At 43.7% G+C, this 26,014-nt stretch overlaps 1 protein-coding gene across 10 annotated transcripts in view; it reads right to left on the bottom strand.

Annotated features, from left to right (window-relative positions):
• Nucleotides 1–26,014, bottom strand: part of FASTKD1 (FAST kinase domains 1) — a 36,229-nt gene that overhangs the window by 2,719 nt on the left and 7,496 nt on the right. For 4 of the 10 annotated variants that reach the window (XM_075933570.1, XM_075933573.1, XM_075933568.1 and 1 more), the window contains exons 2-14: nt 23,906–24,002; nt 22,447–22,946; nt 20,323–20,391; nt 18,425–18,550; nt 17,144–17,542; nt 15,934–16,044; nt 13,095–13,226; nt 10,539–11,025; nt 9,700–9,814; nt 6,876–7,004; nt 2,268–2,399; nt 1,669–1,782; nt 34–169 (exon numbers count right to left, since the gene is read on the bottom strand). In XM_075933570.1, coding sequence (XP_075789685.1) covers nt 34–169; nt 1,669–1,782; nt 2,268–2,399; nt 6,876–7,004; nt 9,700–9,814; nt 10,539–11,025; nt 13,095–13,226; nt 15,934–16,044; nt 17,144–17,542; nt 18,425–18,550; nt 20,323–20,391; nt 22,447–22,781 — 2,285 coding nt within the window. In that variant the 5' untranslated portion in view covers nt 22,782–22,946; nt 23,906–24,002. The remainder of the gene's footprint in view (nt 1–33; nt 170–1,668; nt 1,783–2,267; nt 2,400–6,875; nt 7,005–9,699; nt 9,815–10,538; nt 11,026–13,094; nt 13,227–15,933; nt 16,045–17,143; nt 17,543–18,424; nt 18,551–20,322; nt 20,392–22,446; nt 22,947–23,905; nt 24,003–26,014) is intronic. The other 6 variants (XM_075933574.1, XM_075933576.1, XM_075933577.1 and 3 more) reach the window with 4 other exon arrangements.

Here is a 26,014-nt window from a genome sequence, read left to right on the forward strand (position 1 = left end):
GAAAAATCTAAGTATAGAAAACCATGTACTAACCTCTGTGCTCCTGGCGGTAGCCCCTTCTTCCCCAGGAGTTGAATGTCTGGTCCCCATTGTACTAAGTCAGCCAAAACTATATTCTGATCCATATAGGGAAGAGGCTTTTTGTTTTTATCCAAAATGCATTCAAAATCTAAAAAATGCAATAACCCAGTACACTAATCAGTATAAAAGGGAAATGGATCTGATTTAATATTTAGAACATTTATTTTAAGAAAAACTAAGTTACTGCTGTTATCTAATGTTATTTGTGTTATGTAAGGCAAAGTTGGTTGATGTATTTTTTTCAAACTCACTTTGTATCCAGTTTGATGGCTTATTATATTTAAACACCGGGGCACAATCCTTAGGTACCCCAAATCTACATAGCCAACAAGTTACAGAGATGACTCATGCCTTTAATAACCCCTACAACAGTGGTTTTCAAAGTACAGTGGAGTCTGGATTAACTGACACCCGGTAATCCGACACTCCGCTTTATCCGACCCTGCAGGGTCGGATACAGCGCGGGCTGGGAGAACGGCCCCACTTGCTGCCCCATTGCGCTCTAGGAGCAGCTGCTGCTGCTTCTGCAGGGGATGAAGTGGCCTCGGCAGGAGCGGCAGCAGCTTCTCCTAGAGAGCAATGGAACAGCTGATGCCGCTCCTGCCAGGGACGTCCCCTGCAGGAGCAGCATCACCTGTTCCACTGCTCTCTACAGTAGAGTCCATATCATCTGACATATTCGGTAATCCGACCGTGTGTCAGTCCCATTTAGGTCGGATAATAGGGACTCTACTGTATGGGTTGCAGAGTGTCAGGCTACGTCTAGACTACAAGCTTTTTTCGAAAGAGGCTTTTTCAAAAGAATCTTTCGAAAAAGCCTCTTTTGAAAGACAGCATCTAGACTACAAGCAGATTTTTCCAAAAAGTGAGCCACTTTTTCGAAAGAGTCTACACGCTCTTTTTCCAAAAAGCAGTTTGCATTCAGTAGCGCCTTTTTTCGAAAGAGTACTTTAGAAAAAAGACTATTCCTCGTAAAATGAGGTTTACCATGATCAAAAAAATTGGTGCGTTCTTTCGATTTATCTTTGAAAGAATGCAGCTGCAGTCTAGACGCAGGTTAAGTTTTTTCGAAAAAATCTGTAGTCTAGACACACCCTCAGGCACTGGGTATTGTTGGTGTAAGGTGAGCAGGTGACCACTAAGGGTGCTTAGTCAGGATTCCTGCCTGTACTGACACTGCAGACTGCGCTATGGATGGAGATCCTGGTGCTGGCCACTTCCAGGGTGTAGTGCAATCTCCCTGCCAGTCCTGCTTAGTGCACCTGCCTGTCCTGAAACCGTGGACCATGCTAAGCTCTGGGTCTGGCTCCTTTGTAGAGACATGCAAGTGGCTCTGTGCACTGCTTTGTCTCCCAGCTCCATGAGCTACCCCTCCCCCCCCAGCTGCCAGCCAGGTTGGAACTTGGGGTGGGGGTAGCCCTCTGAAGTGGCCCACACTCTAGTCAAAAGATATAATTATGCTGGGTTGCAAGCATCAACAGTTTTCTTCACTGGAACACGAGAAAAAAAAAAGTTTGAAAACCACTGCTCTACAAGAATTTACTGTGGCCTTGTGGCTTCAAGTTCCACAAACTGGTTAATACCCACCTATTCTATAGTAGTAAGGTGTGAGAACAGATGCTTTGGCATACTGTCTTCCTCCCAGAATCTCCCCCAGCATTCTATGAATCTGCTCCTGTGCTATATTTGTGTTGCCATTGCCTACAAAAACAAAATGGACAAATTAACGCACCAGTGTACAGGCCTGCAATCTTAGAAATCTTAGGAAATGCCACAGAAAATTGCATACGGAAAGCCAACTGTGGGATAAAAACATTTCTGTAGAATGCTATTGTTGTTCTGCTTTCCCAAACTACATGTAGCTCCACCATGGCACATACCATGGAGGATAGCACATACCTCAAAAAGATGGGGAATTAGGAAGGGCAAATTACACTTGAGTGAACCTTTACTTTTTACAAGTATTACCATGAGATTTTCATATCAATGCAGGACAGATAGAAAAACAGTTTTTAAGGTTTCTTTTTTGTGCTAAATATTATTTTCAGTTGTTCAGTAAGTTAATAAACTTTTATATTATGCTAATAGATAACCCTATGAAAATGCTAGAAGAAATGCAGCAACTGCCAAGCTGTTAGTCCTCCATAACTAACAACAAATGGTGGTGTCTCTCCTAAAATACTGACCTTTACGCTGTACCTGCTGACAATAGCGCTCATGAAACCAAGGGATCTGAAACTCTGGGCATTCCAGACACACGGCTCTGTTCAATTCCATCAGGCGGAGCCGGACTCTCCAATTTAAGGATTCTGGTAGGGCTGAATTTAAAAAGTCAGCTAAAACATGGGATATCTGGAGGGGCCTTCAAAGTGGCCACTTAATTAACTGAGAAATAGCCTTTTAGCTTGTAGTGCATGAATACACTTAATTTAAGAATCTTACAAAAAATGTGCAAATCCATCAACTGGAAATTTTTCTTTTTAACTTGGCAATAAGGAATTAGAAAAATGCAGCCATTGAAAACATCTCTTCTGAATTTTCTACCCATCTGCTCTGACCTAAATGGTAGGGAGCAGTGTTCCCTGTAAGCTGTGCGCCTGTGCAGCCCACCTGGGACAGAGTCAAACGCTACCCAACTGATTACCACAGCACCCACAGCAAAGTTTAGATCCTGGATATGAAAAATGAATAACCACTCTGAAAATGTTATGGGAATTCCATTATTAGGACAAGCTATCTTCAAACAAACCCTCCACAAAATCCTTGATGATTATCAGATTCCCACTGTGTCTTTTAAACACAATACATTGACCTTCCCCTCCATCCCACCAAGCATTCCAACTATCAACTGAATCAAGTTGTATTTGAGAAGAGGTTTTCCAGGAAGGCTCAGTTAACATAGAAATAGAATTAATTGTAAGTAACATACTTATCTACATGTCATGTTGTGCCACATTCTACCCAATCAAAACTGAACAGACAAAAGTAAGCAAAAGTATTTAATTTGAAAAGTTTATAACTGAATAGAAAAACATAAGAACAGCCATACTGGGTCTGACCAACGGTCCATGTAGCCCAGTATCCTGTCTTTCAACAGTACCCCTAGAGAGAATGAACAGAATGCGTAATCATCAAGCGATCCCACTCCTGTCACCCATTCCCAGCCTCTCAAACAGAGACTAGGGACACCATTCCTACCCATCTTGGCTAACAGCCACTGATGGACCAATCCTCCATGAATTTATCTAGCTCTTTTTTGAACCCTGTTAAAGTCTTGACCTTCACAACATCCTGTGGCAAGGAGCTAACTGGCTACAAACTAAACTTTAATCTAAAAAGCAAAGAACTTTTTGAAGAGCTAGCTTTATAAAAGTCAGTGTTTCCTAACATAATTACTTCAACTACTTGTTGTGAAACAATGGTCATTCTTTGCAGGATCAGGGCCTACCTTTAGGCAAGATACAAGTGGGTTTGCAAACCAACAGCCAGGATGGGGGAAGAAGCACAAGGGTAAAAATAGAGATATATGGCTAACTCGACCAACTATGGTACAATTTAGCAGGTTGAGTAAAATTACAGATTGCTACTTGGCATGAGCCAGCTGGCTCAGCAGATGGGATGAAAACTTGAATTTTAAGTATATTTTCATTTGAAGGGAAAATATCTGAAAAGACACTCTTCGTTTAATGACTTACCAAGGCAGGAGTCCAGGAGTCCATGTTTTCCCTACTTCAATGGACATCATCATGACATAAACAAGCAGAAAACAGCACTTCCTGTCCTGCTCGAGTGCTGATGTAATAAGATTTTGCAGGGGGAGGGGAATGCTTTAGGACAGTGGTCTCCAACCTTTTTACACCCAAGATCACTTTTTAAATGACAGAACAAGCCAAGATCTACCGCCCCGCCCCTTCCTTGAAGCCCTGCTCCTTCCTTAAAGCCCTGCCCTCTCTATTCTCCTCCTCTCCATCACTTGCTATCCCCAACCATTATACTGCTGCTTTTTCCCCCCCCCCAATTCTTCTGTAGGAAGAGGTTTTTTCAACATTTGGCCTGTCTACACTGGACCAAATGTAAAAAAAAAAACAACCTCCTTTTTGAAGCTCCCTTATTACTCGTGGAAAGCGGAATATAGGGGTGACCGAAAGGGCATGTTTGCTCTTCCACTAAAAAAAATGGAAGAACAAACGCATCCCTGGATGCAGAAGAGTTTTTCTGGGATATCTCCAGAATCCTGAAAAACTCCTGCAGTCTAGTCGTACCCTCGCTGGGTTGAGACAAGATATGTAGGCTCTGGGGTGGGAATGAGGGATTTGGGTGTGGGAAGGGGTGAGAGGTGCAAGCTCTGGGAGGAAATCTGGATGCAGGAGGAGATGGAGAAGGGGTCACTGGCTCGGGGAGAGGGCTCCAGGCCGGGCAGTGTTGGGGTCAGATGTAGGGTTGGGGTACTAAGCAAGCCACAGGCCTGTGGATGTGAGGGTTCAGGAATTTGGGTTGGGACATGTGAGGAGCTCAGGGTAGGGGGTTCCAGTGTATGATAGGCTCAGAGCTAGGGTCTGGGGGAATGGAGTGCAGGAGCGTTATGATGCTGTGGCCAGATGGGAGCTTCGCCCCAATTGGGGGTTTGTTAGCCAGGCTTCATTTTTTAATAAAATACTATGTCACACACAAAACGTTTCTGCAGTGTCTTTATGAGAAGGGCAGGGAACCTGTTTTGAGTCAGGGGTCACTGACCCAAAGAAAAGTCATTTGGGGCCACACAAGTGAGATGCAAAAAAATCCCACCAAAAAAAAAAAACAACCCAAACACCACCACATTCCTCCAAACCCCCACCCCTCAAGCCTCACTAATGTGGCCCCAACTGTGCTGGTGGGAGCAGGGGACATGGTACAGGTAGTCCCCGAGTTACGTGGATCCGACTTATGTCGGATCCGTACTTACGAACGGGGCTCTCTCGCCCCAGAGCTCGCAGGCAGCGGGACCGCCCACAGCGCAGTGGTCCTGCCACCTCGACCTCCGGGGAGAGAAAAGCTGCTCCGGGTGCCCCTGGTCTGCTGGGGACCGTCTCCAGCAGACCAGGGACACCTGGAGCAAAGCCGGGGAGGCGGAGGGGTCCCGCGCCTGAGGCTTTGCTCTAGCAAAGACTCAGAGGCGCGGGACTCCGCCGCCGCTGCGGCTTTGCTCCCGGTGTCCCTGGTCTGCTGGGGACCGTCTCCAGCAGATCAGGGACACCAGGAGCAAAGCCGCAATGGTGGCAGGGTCCCGCGCCTCTGCTGCGGCTTTGCTCCCCATGTCCCTGGTCTGCTGGGGGTGGGGGGGGCGGGCGCAGCTAGTGCACTCCCCCTCCCCCAGCAGACCAGGCTTTTGTTGTGGACCCTGGGGTAGTGCAGCTGGGGTGCTGCCGGGTTGGTCCTACAGGGACCTACCTGGCAGCCCAGCTTTTCTGTCCCAGGCTCGAGATTCAGCCGCTGTTGAAACTGATCAGTGGCTGATTCCAGGAAGCTGGGGGCAGAGCAATTCTGCCTTCAGCTTCCTGTTCAGCCACTGGTCAGTTTCAGCAGCAGAGGCTGAATCTGGAGCCAGTTCCGACTTACATACAAATTCAACTTAAGAACAAACCTATAGTCCCTATCTTGTACGTAACCCGGGGACTGCCTGTACTGAGGAAGGGTGCTAATGGGTGCTGGCGCAAGGCACAGGGTGCCAGTGGGGCAGGGTTCTGCAGCTGGGGGCAGTGGAGAGGGAACAGGGTGCCAGGAGGGCAGGGGACAGGGATCTACAGCAGGGGACAAGGTGCCAGTGGGGACAGGTTTCTGCAGCAGGGGACAGGGTGCCAGTGGGGACAGGTTTCTGCAGCAGGGGACAGGGTGCCAGTGGGGACAGGTTTCTGCAGCAAGGGACAGGGTGCCAGTGGGGACAGGATTCTGTGGCTGGGGGCAGGGGAGAGGGAACACGGTGCCAGGAGAGTAGGGGACAGGGTTCTGTGACGGGGCAGGGTGCCAGTGGGGGCAGAGTCCCCTGCACCTCCCTTCTCCCAGGATTCCCCCCCGCAGAGGAGGGAAGCTCTGTTGCACGCCTCCTCCGGGCCCAACTCCCCCTCCCGTGGAGCAGGGAAGCCCGCACACGTGCCCCCTCGGGGCCAAATCCCGCCCCCCCCGCGGAGGAAGGAAGCCCCATTGCGAACCTCCGCCAGGGCTGGCATGAGCCTCCCGCGGAGCAGGGAAGACCCCGTCACGCACCCCCTCCGGGCCCGACTCCCACCTCCTACAGAGAAGGGAAGTCCCAGTGCACACCTCTGGAGACTCACCCGGTAAGTTCCCGGCACGCCACAGACTTGGGGCAAGGAAGCAGCCAGCGCATTTCCGGAACCCTCGGAAGTGACACGCAGCTGCAGGACTTTCGCCCACCCCACGGGAAGCTGCCACTACCTTCATTGTCGCTCGAGGTAGGTAGTGGGGCTTCTTGGGGATAGGAGAAAATGGGGGGCCCGGAATGCCTCACAATTAACTTGTTGGTGGCCACGGCCTTAGGATTTTGTATCTAAAAAGCTTGGTCCTGAGAGGTGCTAAGTGCCCTTGCCCAGGACGAGCTTGGCATGTTTCAAAGCGGGCATTATGTAAAAGGAGGAAGAGACTGTAGTTACTGGAGTTTCAATGTTACAAGATTTATCATTTTTAAATCTACACATTTACTTCACCATTAATTTAGGATAATTTTCAATGTAAAAGTTATTATACAAAGCTTTACAGTCTTTATAAATAGCATAATAAAAAACAGAGGGATAAATACCTACTTTCAAGCTGGGCATCCAGTTTGCCTAGGAAATCAACATTAAATATTGCATTTATCAGGACTGGGGGAAAATACTCAGCGATGGCCAAGGAGTAACCGAGCAGCACCAAGAGATGAGGCTCAAAACAACCTTTAAAAACCAAACATACATTTATATGGCTGTATTGCATACATTTGTTAAAAAGTCTAATGAAAATTGTCTAATGAGCTCTATTCTTCCTTCCATTAAAATGCCTGACTCCCATTACTATCAAAGCAAGTAAAATATACCCACACAAAAACAAGGACTTACACATGCGCATTGCTTTCTCACTTTTCCAACTGAGGGCTATAAAACTGCTTCAACATAAACCAAAATTATTATAAAAATGCGTAGTCCTGTAGCACCTTAGAGACTAACAAATACAGATACATAGTATCATGAGCTTTCATGGGCAAAATCCACTTCCTCAGATGAGCTGAAGCGAAACCTAGAATTTATAACAGAAAAAAAAGGGAAAAAATGTACCTGTCAATTGTAGAACTAGCACTAATGAAGCTAATTAAGTGGGCTGGAAGTGTCCCATACTTAGCTTTTGATATAAAAATGAGGTGTTAAATGCAGGGAAAGCTGGCTTTATAATGTGACATCCAGTTAATGTCTTTGTTCCAAGCCTAGGAAATCAGTGTCAAATTTGCAGATGAATGTCAATTCCGCACTTGTTCTCTGTAATTGGCTGGTGAAATGCCTTTGTATAAGAATGGCTACTTTTAAATCCATTAATGAATCCCCAGACAGGTTAAAATGTTCCCCTAAAGCAGGCATGTCCAAAGTCCGGCCCGCGGGCCAATTGTGGCCCGTGTTCCGGTTTAATACGGCCCCCCAGGTAATTTGGCAATATCTATCTTTTATGGCCCCCAACGAATCCATATGTATTGAGATGAATACATTGTAAAATCTCAGTTAATGTCAGTTGGTCTAAATCAGTTATAAATATATTTGGACACAACATGTATACTTGGTGTTATGTTCCTGTTCATATTTTTTGAACTTAAAAGTTGACAGACAACCTTTATTACCAATAATATGTAATGTACTTTACAATGTTCCTGACATATATTTCAGCTTCCTGGATTTTTTTTTTCATCTGGCCTTCAGATATGAAAGGCAGAGTGATTTAACACCTGTTTAGATTTGTCATCCATGTGACAAAATGAAAAGTATGCCGTTTGCAATAAACTTTGCATAAAATAGTTAATTTGCATTTAATTTTAATGGTTCAAAGAATGTCAGGCAAAATGGTCGGCCCTCACGCATGTTCACTTCGTCAAATCTGGCCCTCTTTGAAAAAAGTTTGGACACCCCTGCCCTAAAAGTTTAATGTGTGTTACCATTTCTGATGTCTGATTTGTGTCCATTTATCCTTTGTCATTAGAGACAGTCCAGTTTGGCCATCATATATGGCAGAGGAGCATTGCTGGCACTTGATGGCATAGATCACATTAGAGGATGTGCAATTGTATGAGCCCCTGATGTTGTGGCTTATGGGTTAGGTCCTGTGATGGTGTTGCTTGTATAGATGTGTGAACAGAGTTGGCAATGGAGATTGTTGCAGAGGTGATTGTAACTAGATATATTTTTGTTAGTCTCTAAAGTGCCACAGGACTGTTAGTTTTTGTTGTTGTTTTTTTTTAATTGCAAACTAACACAGTTACCCCTCTGCGAAATTACTGTGCTATATATATTGTTCCTAGTAGCTAGGCTTGTCAAACCAGCCAAATGGTATTTTGTTTCTCTGACTCCACAAAGCCTTGGCCTAATTATGGCATATTCTCTGCAGGAAGAAAACTGACTAGTCTTAAAAGAGGTAACAAGTTACAACATTACATGGCTAACTTTCATACAACCTTCTAGCTACACTATCAGTCAAGAAATCTGTCTCTTTGTTCATCTTTTCCTGGCTCACCACCTTATAATCAGCCACAAGATCTCTCTTCTCCCCCAGATAATCAAGTGCTTGATCCCAATCCCTTTAGGAAAAGCCACAGTAATTCTTTTTAAAAGGATCTTCCATTTATCCACACGAAAATCAGATAATATAAATTCTCACTTTCTTTGTACAACAATTCAAGATATACTCTTAGTCCCATAGCAACAATGATTTCTGAATAGGGATGTAAGCGACTGGTTGAGTCAACTGCTTGCATTCCCTTCCCCCTTGCTGCCTCTCTATCAGAGGCAGCAATGGGCGGAGGAGCAGGAGACAGTGCTGGAGGGAGCAATCTTAAAAACTGGCTTCCCTCAGCACTATCTCCATAGTGCCGCCTGCCTACCCCCCTGTGGGGGTACAGGAGAGGCTGTTGTGAAGACAGTCCCAGGCTTGCCATGAGCAGAGGTTGTTCCACATGCTGTGAAGCAGTCCCTGTCCGTGGGGTATCTCACTGGGGAGCTGGGACCCCCATGGAAAAGGGCTGCTGACCCACTACCAGCTCACATCAGGTCCAGGAGCTACCTCCGCTGTGGCTCTGCATTTTAAATGGTAGCTCTCACACCCCATGAGCCAGGACCAAGTGCCTTCCCTTATCAACTAATCATGTAGTCGATTCAAATTGTATCGACTACACGATTAGCCAGTTACCCGCTTCTTAACATCCTTGTTTCTGAAGGGTGAAAAGAGGCTTCAAACTCCCAGGGAAACACAATGAATTCTGCATTACTTAGAAAAAGAAAAGAAAATTGTTTCAGTAGCAATCCACTTTCCATTTATCTCAAGTATATCTAAATGTATGCCCTGGCATAAAGAGTAACTGCCAGTTCAGAGTTTGTGTTACCTGGCATCACTTACCTAAGTGAGAACTAAAATGTCGGATGCAAGTTTCAAAGAACTCTTCACTTTGAGGAGGATCATAATTCATAATAGCAAAGGGGAGGAGAATAGTATAGATTCCAGAAGGATAGATCTGGATAAAAAAAATTGAAATAAACATTTCAAGAGTGAAAAAGGAGCAATTTCAAAACAGTCTGATGTTGCATTGTAATGGTGAGGTTTGTAATTAATTCAGAAGCAAAAAGCCTAGAGTACATGGACTACTTTTAAATTCCAATGATTTCCTTTTTTAAAAAGTCTCTGTTATCATGGTAGAAGCAGATAGTTATAGCAATATAAACATTATTTTCTTATTTCCAAAATCAAAGAAATGTCCAACTTCCTATCAAAAATCTTAGTTCATCTTACTACAACACAACTAGTAAATAAAACAGGCTTAAAACTGTCACTCTCTTCTCAGGAGCTATTGTATTGTATTGAAAATGAGACTAATTCATCTGTCCTTTTTGAGACCAGTTTGAGGAAAATTTTCATTCTGTGAGAAAAACTTTTGTTATTTCACACCTTAATTAGAGTAAAACCTCAAGTACTGCCAATTAACAATTTGAAATTAGTGGGTCCCTTGTGTCTTTGATTTCAGTCCCAAGATTATGTTAATTTGGTTCTTCCCACACATTACTGAATAATTTACAAAGAAGTTGGAAGAGGAGAAATAACACTCACTGCACTGCAATACAAATATTACAGGAAAAAGGAAGTGCATGTGATTATATCATCAGGAACGAAACTTCTAAAAGTGAATGTATATAATCTATGACACATTAAAATTACAGTAACACTTGAAGTATCGTCAGTACCTTGCTTATATGCTGAGCTGCCACAGAAGCTATTCTATCAAGTAAAGGAGTACAGCGATAGTTTGTTTTCATGAGAAAAGATGAAAATTCTAATAAATTCATCCATGTAATTTGGTCCATCAAGCGCTGACAAGTACTTATCGTTTCTTCAATGATCATTTCTTCAAACCATTCTCCAGATATATGTCTAAGTTCTTCTAGCAACACATCCAAGTCACTGGCTTTTTGAAGCCTCTGATACCCGCAGTTACTTAATTTCTGTAGAAGCTTTGCATATGGTCTGACTGTGCTTTGCTGATGTGCCCGATCATGATGAATCCATCTGACAAGAGCTGTAGCTAAGCTATTCAAATCACTTAAGCTGCATTGAGGCAAAACTGCATCAACCCTGTTAATCACTACTTCGTCCACTTGACAAGAAGGAAGCATGGACAGAACACGAGTTAGCATAGAAATTTCAGTGGGCATAACATTAGTTTGTAAGTAACTGGAAGAAAAGGGAAAGAGACAAAACCATCAGTACTGACAAATACAAATTTATAGATAAAAATAGCAAATAAATGAGGTACATATAAATGCTAATTGAAAAACAAAGCATTAACTACGTTAATCCACATTTCGTAAGTTTGCAATAACAATGATAATATGGGGTTCAAAGCACTGACTACTGACTTATTCTTTATGGGTATGTCTACACTACCCTCCTAGTTCGAACTAGGAGGGTAATGTAGGCATACCGCACTTGCAAATGAAGCCCGGGATTTGAATTTCCCGGGCTTCATTTGCATCGTTGTGTACCGGTAGTTTGGAATAGGAATCCTAGTCCGAACTACCTAGTTCGAGCCCCGTGTAGGCGCGCTGCACGGGGTTCGAACCAGCGGGGTTTTAAAAATGGCGGCTCCCCGCTTATGCAAATGAAGCCCGGGAAATTCAAATCCCGGGCTTCATTTGCAAGTGCGGTATGCCTACATTACCCCGCTAGTTCGAACTAGCGGGGTAGTGTAGACATACCCTATGAGACTAACATTTTCCTACCTCTTTAGTCACTGATAATATCTGTCACTAGATCTACAACCACCTGACCTGATCAAAAAAGAAGCTGAGAAAATGGGACTACACTACATGCTGAAGGAAGGAGAGAGGAAGCATGGTAGCTGGAGAAAATGAAGTCATCAAATATGTTTTCTATTCTTGGAATGTGAAATTTATACAATCCTATAAGAAGTTCAGGTGAGCTGGGAAGGGAATGCCTCAGTTTTTAGGGCTAGTCTTTTTATCTTGATACTAGTAGAATTTTGTCCAAACAGTTACATAGACCAAGAGACTGGAATACTTCATTGAGAAGCTCCTAGCCATATTATGGAAAAGAAATAGCTCAGATTTGCCAATCAGATGTAAAATAAATAGTCTTGCCTAAGATACAAGAGCAGGCCTTTAGAGAGGAGATCCTGCCTTCTTAGGAGAGAAAAGAAGAGACCTGTGTAATATCTACACTACATCCAAATATGAATGCCTTCTTTATCAGTCTGGGATTATGACAGGTCACTTTCTCCTCTTTTTTCTGAATCACTCCTACTAGTGGAAGAGGGAGGAAGGCACAGAGATGCTAATACAACCGATGAGGCTCAAAGAATTGCTGATGAAAATTAGATATCCCTTCTAGGGCAGCTTTTATTTTCCTGTCTTCTGGGTCCTCTGGGGGAAAAAAAACCCCCACTTGCCAGGAATTAATTCATCCTCTACCCTACTGTATCAATGCTGCAGGAGAAGGAAGAGAAAGCTTTTGGATTGTGAGACTCTGCAGATATTCAGGGCCTGTCAAATGAACCTTTTCTCTCTGTCAAGACCTTCCCTAGAGGCGTCTCAGACAGAGTGTTAGGGACACAGAGACAATCTCACCCCCAGCAAGCCATTCAGACTGAGCTCTTTTCCCCACAGGAGATCAATGGAGTGGAAGCCATTGTGAGAGAGCTCCTCTTCTATGGCTCCTAAGAGGGTCGCCTCATCAATGGAGCAAGAGTCCCACAATGTGAACTATTACGAAACATTAAACCCCCTTAGCTTGGTTTGGGTTAACGATGGCATGCCAACTTCACCAAGGGCTTGGGGTTCCCCAGTTAAAGATATACTCATTTATGCTCCTTTCCGTTGCATTTGGGCTGTCACCCAAGTCCCTACTTCTCACAAATGGATTATTTTTAGGCATTTCTCCATTCAGAAATATCCTTTTCATCAGCTCTTCCCACAAATACCAATAAAATCAAAGTAGCAGCTCTCACAATGATCGTGCTGAAGTGTTCCCTATTCTAGAGTTCCAGTGGAAGAAGACTCCTTGCCCATTCCTATATTTTATGCAGTTCATATTTATGGCATACATCACTAGTAAGTCTAGAGTCTAGACCACATTCACTTCCCATTCTAAAGTTCATGTGCTTTTTATAGACGTGAATTGTTACAGCAGTTCATTTTTAGCAAAAGGTTAAGATTGAACCAGTAATACAGGACAACATTTAGTGTAACAATCAACACAGTTAACATTACAAAAAGAATACGCACCCAGCTAGCAATTGTCTTAATTTGGTGTAAAGTTCTGTGTCCTGGCAATGCAGCAGCAACAAGGCTTGTGTTATTTTTGCCAATTCTATTGGTTTGTACTTATCCAAGTATTTATGTAGAAGAGAAGCAATTCTGAAACCAATGAGAGAGATAAATTCACGCATTATAATTTTGTGGAAAAACATCGCAGAGGAACTTCTTATATCATAAACAATACATCACTTAGGTGTTGTCTAAACCCCTACAACTTACTGCATATGGGTGGACTGTGTAGCATCCGTATGAAGTGCAAATGACTTCAATGGAGCTCTGTGCAGATGCAGCAGTCCATCTGTGCATAATGAATTGCAGGACTGGAGTCTTAGGAAGTAACCCAATGGTAACTGATCACTGTTAATTTGTATTATCTCTATAATGTAAGGACTGAGACAGTCAGAGCTCTGCATTTGCTCTGAGGTGCCTCTCCCTTGCTCAGTCTTTCAAAGACTCTTGTACGCTAATGGGTTTTAACAATCAATATAAAGTAAGTAGCAGATGTACCCAGGATTGCTCAAGTCTGTAAGTGAAGATTTTTTTTTTAAATAAATGGAAAATATAAGATACAGGGAGGCTCAGGGCAAAGGGAGGAAGGTGCTGAAGTCAAGACAGGTGGGAGTGCAGAACTCGGAGCAGGAGACTAGGGAGATGGAGGGGGGGAGCTTACCAGGGCCACCTGTGGCAGCGAGGGTGGCACTACTCTAGTGGCAACTCCTCTTGGGGGGCTGAGGCAGTACTTGTCTGCCAGTGGTGCCCCCCCAATTGCCCTCCCTCCGTGGCCAGCAGGCTGTCTCAGGGGTGGGGGGAACCAGGCTCTGGAGGCTGTCACCCCCTCTAGCTGCTCCCCTCAGGCAGCCTGCAGACTATGTAAAGGTTCGAGGCTTCAAGGACTGCACCCTGCTGCTGCAACTCCCTCTCCCCTGCAGCCTGTCCAGAGTTTCAAGGCTCCAGGGCTGCCCCCTCCTGCAGCACCCCCTGCACGGCCTGCAGGCTGTTTGGGGGGAGGCCAGGCTCTGAGGGTTCCCCCCCTGGCCTGCAGACTGTTGGGGAGGCGAGACTCTGGGGATCCCCCCCCCAGCAGCCTGCAGGCTGTCTGAGGAGGGGCCTCTCCACTGGTCCCCTCATGGCCTTCAGGCTCTCCACGGGAAGGGGGGGCGGCAGGGCTGGCTCCAAGTTTAGGGCAGGGGGATCCTTATCAGTGTGCTGGCAGGCAATATGGTGGAGCCCCAGCTCTGCTGGCTATTCCCTTGGTGCTGCAGCTGCACCCAATGGCCACTTTCAGTATCATGCCTCTCCCCTCTCTGTGGCCTTCCCTATCCATGTTATGGGATATAGTCCCATTCCAGACACGTGGCATTTTCCAGGCACAACCAAACCCTGACCTTGGTTTAAGTTAGGGTAAGAGGAAGCTGCATACCAAATTTGATGGTCCTAACTCTTACGGTTTAGGAGGAGTTCTTGAACAGACAGACACACAGATAGACAAACTGTAAAAGATAGACAGACAGACAAACGGATAAAGACAGCTTCCTACTTCTCTAACAAGGAAAATATGTCTCTTTTGGGAGGAAAGAAAGTTCACACTCTGCCAGAATAATCTACTTTCCTATTTTCTTATGCTGACTTTTTACTTAGTTTGCTTGCTGTGAAATTTAGAAAATAAGAGCCAGGGGACCAGATACTTGAATGGGGCAAGCTGGAAGAGTTCCATCAACTTTAGTGAAACTATACCAGTTTACACTAAGGTTACGTCTGCACTGCAGAGTTTTTGCACAAAAACTCACAGACTGTCCAAACTACAAGCATGATTTTGTGCAAGAAAAAGTACAGTAGATCATCAGAAGACAGGGCTTTTTGTGCAAGAGTTATTCCTCTTTCTATGAGGAATAAGCCTTTTTGCGCAAGGGCTCTTGTGCAAAAAGGCGTGTGTGGACGGACAACAGGGGTTTCTTGCGCAAGAAATCTCTATCAGAAAAGCGCAGGTGCTCTGATGGCCATTCTGTGAATGGCCATCAGAGCTTTCTTGTGCAAGAGCATCCATGGCAGTGTGGACACTCTCTTGCGCAAGAAAGTGTAGACGTAGCCTCAGAGAGGAACTGCCTTGGTCGAATACATGAACTAATAATTCAAAATAGTGTCTGATAAACGGGAGAAAAAAATTCAACAGAAAATCAGATCAGCTATCAAATGTGCAGGATCAGGGTGTTTGTTACAGAATACTTAACAAAACATCAGAACGTACCAAAGTATTTCTCCTGTTCTCAATTTCTTAACCAAAATGGACAGGGCAGAGTTCAGACCACAGCCTTTTCTCAGGCACTCTCCTCCTCACTATTCCAGGAAAAGCTACTATTACGATCCTCCCCTATCTGAGCCTGAGTTCCTGTCAGCTTCTTTTTTGCATCCGTCAAGTTTGTCATATGTATGTATTCTGAACTGTGTATCTGTATTGTACCACAGAGTCAGTAACAGAGCAAAGAGCCTGTGAGTTCACTCATTCATAAACAACATAAGGATGTTATAGGCAATTTGGTGAGACCACATGTATTTCTAAGGAAAATCCTGAACCAAATTAATCACTTTGGATGCAGCTATGAAACATAACTAAGGAACATAAGCATGACATATATACATTGCAAATATACCCTGGATTTATCAGCTTCCAATTCCAACCCTCCTCCAATCTGACCACATTTGCCTCATATGTGAGTATTCCTCATGCCTGAGTATTTTTCTGTAGAAACTGGATATTGCTTACAAGGAAAATTCAATGTACTGTCGTGTTGTTATTAGAAAAAATTACTTTTGAATCAGATGTGAATTTCTACATTCCATTTCTTCCATTGCCTCCACTACTATTAATGCTTGTTGACAGTTAAATTCTTCCACCACTAGTAGTGCAGTTGCTATTAACCTGAACAGAAAGAGAAAAAGATGCATTTTGCAAGTTTCCAACAATTCTCCTGTGTAACAGAAGAGAATACAATAGTCATATTTGTCTGAGAGAAGGAGGGAAAAGAGATTTGTACTGAGGGAGCTATAGTCGAAAATTATGAAAACAAAGTGGTATTATAGGCTACAAATGTTAAACTATTCAATATCAGTCTGCCAATGAATTTCCAAACTTTTTTTTAAACACAATCAGGTTAAATAGAGAACTCTGGATCTCTGGATTTTTAATCCAGTGCTGCTGCATCAGTTTGTGTTGACATCAATTTGGGCCAGAAATTCTCCACTGTGGACCAACAAATCGGCGTGAGCACAGCTAACCACTGTCTCTTGTGGGGCAAGTGCTACAAAGGGGCACAACCCCCTACACCAATATCTCAACTTTCCCTTGAAGTCCAGCTTATGATAGCAAAGAAAAGTTAGAAAATGTAACCAATTTGCAGACTGCTGAAAACAATGGCTCACAGAGGCCCTCCGCTACCACCACCGTGGCATGGAACAGAGTGTAGCATGAGAAAATTAGACAGAACCAACCCCCGCACACAATTACAACCCAGCTGTTGGGATAAGTACAAGTAAGCCCCCTGCTCCTCTGGGGCAGAATGGGGAGGAGGGACTCCTGGCTACTGCTGTTCTTGAATAATGTGAAGACACATGTTTTGCTCTCCCAATTTCTTTGGGGCTTGCCACTTCCATTGCAAGTGGAGGGAAGCACCACAGCCTTAGTAATGAAATTATGAGGGCAGGGCTGCCCTTCCTCCTTCCAGATAACAGCTTTTGAGACAAACTGTTACAACATTATATCACCAAGGTAACAACAAATTTGCAGTCTAAATTTAGACAACTAGAAACCAAAATTGCTACTCTTCTCATGCATGCATGGATAACACAGAGTAGCAGGCAAGTCAATGATTTTAATAACTTATTGAGCATGGGGAAAACTCAGATTTGTATGGCTTTAAACTTTCAAAGTCTTAGTTTCAGTAATCATATTAATTATTAGTTTGAGTGAACATGTGCACACGCTCTAGGCATTAATAAGATGTAAACAGAGCTAAACTTACCGTTCTTTTACCTCTGGTCCTGCCATCGGTCCTAGAGCTGCAAATAATTTTGCAAAGCTCACAGGATTGTTACAATCATCAATAATTTCAGTCAGCTTCTGTTTAATGACTATTCGGAATTCAGTATTGTTGAACTGTAGAGACTGGTATAGTCCAAGGAGAATACTGATGTTGTCTAGATCAAGCTGACTAGGATTATCAAGGAAGACCTTATTGCACTTTTCCAGCAATGGACGGTAAGTTTGTCTGATATTTCGAAGAAACTGCACCATCCTTCTGGCATGATTGAAATGGATGACATTTGCTGTTTCCAACAGAACTTCAGCCTTTTTTATTAATCGTTTTTGAAAACTATGTGAGGTAACACTAGATATGCTGACCATCAAAACCGACAAGACCCTAAAAACATTGAAGAAATTTTACACTTAAACACTGAGCTTTAAGAAACCTAACAACATTTTAAGAGTAACTAAATGACAAGAGACAAGGAACAGGTTTTAGTAGAGGTTGTTGCAGAAAAATCCCATCTAGGGAAAAAAAATCTCCATTAAAGCAAAACTAATGAAAAATTCTGTTTCTGCGGGGAGTCATAAAAAAGTTGGGAGTTTTCTGCTATATAGAAACTGAGTATTTGCAGGTGTAAACTGCCTGGAATGAACCTGCATCATGAGATATCCCTGGCTGTTCACTTGAGCGTAAATCTTAGAAAAGACACGGTAAAACTCAAGAGTTAGGGTACACTAATTATCTCCTGCTTTTCCATTGGCACAGTTGAAAACTACAGGTTGGACCTCCCTGGCCTGGCACCCTCAGGACCTGACCCATTCTGGATGATTGATTTTGCCAGGCAGGGGAGGTCATTTCTGGCCAGGAAGCCACACTGCCATGCCTGAGGTTGCTACTTGCCCTGAAAGCTCGCAGGGCTCCCAGGAGCTAGCTCTCCAGCAGAATATTCTGGTCCTGGAACATCCATGGTCCAGCACCCGGACCAGAGAGTCCTGCTTAAGAAAGTTTCAACCTGTACTTTTTTAAGCAAGCTGTGGATAGCAAAAGGACCGAGTAAATTCTTGAACAAGCTTTGCACATGTTCTCCCCAAAGAGACACAGAAGATGACTCATTGTAATTTACCCATTCTCCCATGCAGATTGATTCTATACCACTGTACAATTATTTGCCAATTTTGAAGAGCTGATAAAAAGTCATAGTCTTGAATAAGCAAGGCATAATAATTCTGTGCATATTACATCTACTATTAGTCAGCTTCACCACATCAAAATTACCTTGTGTCCTGTATAGAATCCAAGTTCTTGTTTACGATATCTGCTATTTTGCCAGTTAGAGGGCTAAAGTATATATGTTGATCATTTAGACACATTGCAAACTTAGACAGATTTGGCAGACTAAACCTGTTGATACAGCAAACAAAAGAAAACTAAATGCTAAACATTTATTTTTCTTTTCATAAGAACATGGAGGTAAAACATCTACAGGTTGGACCTCACTGGTCCAACCAGACTGGTCCCAGGTGAGGGATTTGTTGGATCAGGAGAGATCATTTCTGGGCCCCCAGCTGCCAGCCCCACTCCCTGTCACCCCAACAGATTCTCTCAACAGCCTTCCTGGCTCCCTCCACTCCTCACCCCAGCTGAGCCACAAGCCGGCTCACAACTCTCTCTTCAGCCCAGCTGAGCCATGGACTGGCCTTCCCACCTCCCCACCCCTGCCCAGCTAAGCCGTGTGCTAAGCTCTCTCCTCTCCCACGCACTGTGCTGGGATTCTCTGATCCTGGAACATTCATGATCCTACCAGGCCATGGATGTTGCTGGACCAGAGAGTCCCAGTTTATAAAGGTGCAACCTGTACTATGATAATTCAGTTAGCGAGGATACAGAAGTTTGAAATAAATAAACAAACAACCCCCCAAATCAGAACAATATAAAATGTTTTCCTGATAGTCCATATCCTACTAACATTGATACCTCAACCAAAATACAATAATGAATAGTCCTGTGGCATCTTAGAGAATTACAAAAGTATATAGGATCATGAGCTTTCGTGAGTAAAACCCACTTCATCAGATGAGCTGGAGGGTAAGTAACAAAATCCAAGATATATATAATAAGGATGTTAAAATACATTTAATCAAGTAAACATGTAACTGCTGAAAAGTTCAGCAATTAGACACGGGGGCCAGCAGCTTACACTTTTAAGCCAGCTCCTCATGCACTCCAGCTCCCACCTGCCCCTCCAACACAGAGGCAGCAGTGCAGGGGGCAGGTGGCTCCCCAGCAGCCGGTGTGTACCAGGAGCCAGCTTAAAAGTTGGCTCCCTGCGCATACTGGGAGCCTGTGTGTAACTGTGAAGGTTAACCAATAAGCCCAGGCTCAGCAGTTAACCATGTACACCATTACACTTTCACATCCCTAATACGTAACAGCAAAAGCAGTTATCTGTCAATTGTAGGACCTGTGCTAATGAAGCTAATTAAGTAGGTTGGATGTGTTCCATTCATAGCTTTTGATGTGAAAATGTGAATGTCAAAATAAAATATTAGCCCATAAGGAGAGAGTTCTGAACTCCCTCAAACCTATGACAATAATTGTGTCTACCTGGTTTGGTAAAATACAGGAGTTCTTAGGTTTAGTAAGGCCAGCTTAATGGTGTGGATAGGACTATTCTATCATAAAGTAAACTACTTTGGATAAATGCTGCTGAGATGAATCTGAAGTCATTTGGTGTGGGTATTAGTATGTACTATAGGGTTGTCACTAACCTGGCAGTGTGTCTTAGCAATTAGGCTAAGACAGGCTCTTTTGTCCTGTTACTGACAATGGAAGAGAATGATGATAGCCCCTGCATTTAGCCAGGGACTAGACAACAAAAAATGCCATCTCAAAATTAATACAAATGCAAAATAAGAAAAATCTGAGGATTCTATAGTAAAAGTCTTTCCCTAAAATTAAGTTGGGAAGGAGAGGGTCATATTCACCACTGAAAAGCAGGACAACAAGCATAACCCTGAGATTTAAAATAATGATATACAAATATTTAGATAAATATTTAGATAATTTAGATGATCTCCAGCAAGTACCTATGAGAGAAATGTTATAGATATTACTCCAAGCTGAATATGCATGTAATGAACATCTTTCTGGAGGAAGAACTGTAGAATACTTGCCTTTCTAATCTTCTCCATGCTTCCATAACCAGCTCTTGTACTAAAGAATCGTGGGCCTCTACAGTGAACCTTCATAATGATTAAAGATAAGACAAACGAGGTATAATTGCATAACTCTTTTAACATTTGCTTTAAAAGAGCTACAAAGACTCTAGTAAGAAAATTATATCCAGTAATAATTTGCATTTCTCTGGATCCTCCCATCTAAAGGTCTAACACAGGAGTGGGCAACAATTTCTGAAGTGGGGCCCCTTCACAAATTTCTGAAGTGGTCCCGGGCTGCCTCAGAAGGGGAGGGGCCTTGGGAGAAAGGGGTGAGGCCAGGAGACTTCCCCATGCTCTCCCGCCCATGGACCCTGATTGGCCTGGGGGTGGGGGAGTGCATGAAGTCTTTGCTCCCCACCCCGTCTCCCCATCCCCAGCAGCTAGAGAGAACTGCTAGTTATCTTGAAGTCTCTCGCCCCCTGCTCCCGCCCTATCAGGGGCACACAATGCCTAGAGCAGTGTTTCTTCAACTTTTTAAGACTGAGGAACACCAAACAATTTTTTTTATGAGGAACACCAAGAAACACTGGCCTAGAGGGAACCACCAGCTGTTCTGAACAGCTGGCAGTTCCTTCTGGTGCCACACACCCCTAGCAGGGAGAGAAGACTTCATGCGCTCCCCTGTCACCAGGTCTCAATTTGCCTGGAGGCAGGGGACCAGCAGGGCAGCGGCGGGCTGGATCAACCGGCTTGCCAAGTTGGATCCAGCCCACAGAGGCTGTCTTGCCCACCTTGGTCTAACAGAACATTACAAATGTTCATGGAGATTAAACATCACAACACCTCCATGATGCAGACAAGTATTCCCATTGTCCACGTGGGAAACTGAGGCACAGAGAGATTAAGTGACATGTGCAAAGTCACACAGTCAGTATGGCAAAGCTAGGACTCAATAAAAAACAGATGTCTTTACTTACAGCTTGTGTTTTAATCACAAGGCTAAAAGGATATATTTATACAGAAGAAATTAAATAATGAATGTTCAGCCTAATATATTTCAAAATAATGCAAAATATTTTTGTTTTTTTAATTTTTAAAACATATACATGTTGTCCCCTGGAAAAAAAAATCAAATTAGCAATGATCTCCATTAAGGTTACAAATTTAAAAGCAAAGTTGAAGAGACCATCGATGCAGGGGAGGGCAAATATCACATTTGTGACTGAGAATTTGTACTAGTAATATATATATGATTAGTGAAATGATAGAAGACAGCAAGAGAGGACTGACTGCTGCTCTGGACAGAACGCTGTAGGGACCTGACTTCCCGGGAAGCAGGAAGCTTCCTGGAGGTAGAGCAGTGCTGGTGAAGGAAGGCAGAGCTGGGGAAGCTCTAGCCAAGCAAGCTCCCAGGCTGCAGGGCCTGAAGCAAGGCCCGAGGCTACTAGGGCTGTAGCGAGGCAGCCATGGTAGGCAGGAGCAGCAGGTCCACACCCCTTTGCCAGTGATGAGTGGCCATTACAGACTGCAGTTTGCCCCTGACGACTGACAGTGGGTCACTGAGGCAAGGTGGGTACGGGGGAACTGGGTTTTCCTTGGGAAGAGAACAGGGTGCCCTGGGGAAGGGAAGACTCTGGAGTGCAAGCAGGATAAACACCAACCTCCGGAAGGAGGGCTCAGACACTGGTGTGGCCATTACCAGAGGGCAGTGTCCTGAGGAGGCCACCAATGTCAAAGAGAAACATGGGGAGACACCAGCTAGAGGGAGGCACCATGGTGGTGATTCAGCCCCGTGACAAGACCCAAGAGTTATATTGGTAGTGTGGTCCTTGCAATGATTGTGGACAGAAGATAATCAAAGGGGATGCCAAGTCTTTGGCACATGGACTGAATATTAGTGGACCTTAGACACAAATTTGCATGATAGCCAGGAGTACAGTGATGAGTTTTGGAAGAAGGCTGTAAAAGTCACTGACCCTGAATAGGGAAGGGGCAAGAAATGAGAAGAAAAGTTGTAAAAAGAAGTTAATTTCTAAGCTAATATTATTCAATTAAATAATAAAATGTTTAAGACTACATTTAAATTCAACTCACAAGCTCATTTAAAATTGGTTATATAGAAGTTATTATATTGCTTACCTCATTACATTATACAGCGTATCCACCAAGAGATCATTATCCATAAATTCTATTTTGTTTTCAGCTAAAATGCGAAGAGTAAGAAACTGGCAATGATTTTTTACATAGTCAATATTCCTCAATAGATAGGACTTCTCCTTTTGAAATTTCCAGAGTAGACTAATTGCACTTCCAACATGCTTTTCAGATAGTTTGGCTTTGTTCTTTCCAACAAGGTCAAAGACCTGATCTTCAGTTGTGCAGCTATTTAACTGGCTGAGCAATGTGTCACTACTCAAAGTTCGAAACTGGCAGCGTCTCAGAGCAAATGAGTAAATATGTCTCAAACACAGCATTTTTGTCACTTCCACAAGCTACTTTTAAGATGTCCAAAAAATGTTTTCCTCTTTCACTTTTCATAATAAACAAAGCTGCTATTAGCAAGAAGATGAAACACGCAATTTTGTTTCTTGCATTTTTATAGATACTGTGGGAAGAGGTATAATTGACTTCTAATGTATCTGTAATGGTATTGATTTAAGAGAGGCAAGTTAGTAAATAGGAACTACAAATTAAAACTACTTCCTTTTAAACTTTTGTGTTAATTTTTCTTCAGAATACACTAGACTTACACTAATGCCCAATTTCTTCCTGTGAACGCTTCCCCCATACTGGACATAAACAAAAATACACTAGACATATTTCCAGATTTAAAGATAAGAACAATTCAAACTTTACTTCTCTTTAAATGTTAAAAGCAAAACTACAGAAACACGAAAACAAATACAATAGCTGGGAGCACTGTGACCAAGCCATTTAGCTGCTTAAGAGCTATAACCAGTCCAGAATAGCTTCTATGGTTGCTAGCCCTTAAAAGCTCTAATAATTCCACAGGCTACATATCTTTGCAGAAGAATGCCACCTAGCAGCCCTGGAATGAAGATTAGTCACAGACTACCTATCATGTGCGGTTGATGCAGGGTGGGCTGGGGGAGGCAGGCCCCCAGTTCCACCACCTCTGCTGAGGCTTCGCACCCCTCCCCCCACAGGGAGGAGAAAAGGTGGGGCAGCACCCCAAGCATGTGCACGCCCCTCCATGGGGATGGGAGGAGGGTGCATGGTGCGACTCCCACCTCTCCAGCTCCCAGAGCACCAAGGGCAGGAGGAGAGCATGCAGTATGTCTCTGGCCTCCCCGACCCGGAGCAATGGGGAGGGAGGAGGCCGTGTGGCTTCAGCCTCACTGGCCAAGAGCACCCAGAGGGCAGGAGCTGGAGGCAGCGACAATCTGCCACCAGTCAGCCTACAGTAGGCATTCTGGGGACAGAGTGTGGGCAGGGCCACGTCTGGCAGTTTGGGAAGGCAAAAGCCTTCCCCTGCCTAGGCTACCTGACATCTATGGCACCCACTTTTTCCTCACTGGAAAACTCCAACTTGTATACTTCTGGAGAAATCATATAGGATACCAAGAACAGGACTTACCTTGTTCCCATCAAAAGACTTCAGTGCTCTTCAGATGCAGGTGTGACTTCACATACTGGGCATTACACCAAACCCTAGCCAGCAATATGTAGCAGTCCTACAAAAGGAAGAAAACTCCTGCTTTACGTCAAACAATTCATACATGGTACTGAACTTATTCCAGAGGTGAGTGGGAACAGCAGCAATTTTCATTTGCATAGTTCATCTTTAACTAAAATATGATAAAGAAATGAACCCAAACAACACTCCAAAAGCCATCATATGCTTTTCCCACTGTTCCTCACATTCATGCTGACGTGACTAACTCTGGTGCATACAGAAGGAAACAAAGAAAATTAAGCTGTCATTATTTATGTTCTATTTAAATATAATGTATTCTGAACAAAAGGAAAGTGGACAAAAAAAATTAGAAGGGATAGGAATTTTCCTGCTATAGAACAATAAGTATCTTTTTATAATGCCAGTTTCCTTTCTACTCCAGTTTTAAAAAATACTCTATCTCTAGGACACACCCATTCTGATCTGCCAGTATATCATAAAGAGTTTTGTGATACATTTATGGACAACCCCTTTATATAAATAAACTAGAGTATACAGTAATTCCTCATTTAACAAGGTAGGTACGTTTCAGAAAATGATCGTGCTAAATGAAAACGTGTTATGCGGGGTCAATTTTCCCATTGAAAATAATGGAAAAGGTGCGGGTTGCGTTTCAAGCAGCTCCAGCCTGCACTTGTTAGCAGCTGGGACCGGGACATAAGGTTGAGGGAGAAAGAGGACTGGGTTATAGCAGGGAAGGCAGGTGTTTGGCTCTGGAGAAGAGAAGGAAGGACAGGGGAGGGGGCTTGCAGCCGGCGGCTGGGTTTCCCCAGTTGGCTAGTCACTGGCAGCTGCGCGGGGCTTCCTCTTCCTCCTTACAAAGCGACAGAGGTTTGCCGTTCGCCGTGCAGTTCCCCGGTGACCCCCTGTGGCCGGATGTCTTGCGTCCGGCCAGAGGGGTCACCAGGGAAAAGCGCTGCAAGTGGCAATCCTCTGCCGCTTTGCAGAGAGGCAGGGGAAGCCTCGTGCAGCTGCTGGCCACCAGCCGGACCTAGGGGAAATCATGTTATTGCAGGGACAGGGTCGTGTTGTTTGAAAAATGTTCCCTAAAAAAAAAAATCGTGATATCGCGAAAACATGTTAAGCAGGCACGTATTAAGTGAGGAATTACTGTAGTTGAATTCTTCCTTCTAGAAGGAAGGCAACACACTTGCGCATTTCTTTGTGGTATAGGCCTTTTTACACTAGTTATGATATCTTAACACAGGACTTTTATTACTGGTACTGAAATAAGCTAAAATGCAGACCAGGGATGTTATATATCAGTTAATTAACTAACTGAGTAGTTGATGTAATTTCCATCAACCACTTAATTAGTCAATAAAGGGGGTGTTCCCACTGCAGCTCTGCATTTTAAATAGAGCCTGACAGGCTCTTACTACATTTAAAGTGCAGAGCCGCAGCAGGGTTAGCTCACAAGGGTGGCGCGAGCCAATTTATGTGATTTTACAATCACATTTCCCCATTTTTCAAAAAAAGAAAAAAATTCTCTCTTGTTTCTCTGTATAGGAAAAAAAATATGCAATCAAACAATCAAAAGGAGGAAACTAATTCACTCTTCAGGAGAGAGAGGGTTTCACAGCAGAAAAGACTGAGTTTATAGAGCTGTTCAACTACCTAAAGTAAACAAACTGAAGAAACAGAAAATGATTATTTTTCTTTCATTCCGTGAGAATGAGAGCACAGATCAAAATCAGGACAACACCATTATCTTGCTGACCTTAGCGACTCTGGAGCACATATTTTCCTACCCTATTTCTACAACACAATTAAGAAAGCATCACACAAAAACTTTTAAAAAGGGTCATTGGCAAGTTAAAAATAATTTTTAAAACATTTCCTTACCTGTGTTACTAGTACGGATGTAAGGGATATTACTAGTAGGGATGCATATGCTTATTGGGTAGTCAAATCAACTACTTGCTTCCCTCCCCTTGCTGCCTCTGTGTCAGCAGCAGCAAGGAAGGAGGAAGCAGGAGCTGGTGCTAGGGGAGCCAGCTTAAAAGCTGA

Source organism: Pelodiscus sinensis, chromosome 7, assembly GCF_049634645.1.
Source record: "Pelodiscus sinensis isolate JC-2024 chromosome 7, ASM4963464v1, whole genome shotgun sequence".
In the NCBI taxonomy this organism is placed as follows: Eukaryota; Metazoa; Chordata; order Testudines; family Trionychidae; genus Pelodiscus; species Pelodiscus sinensis.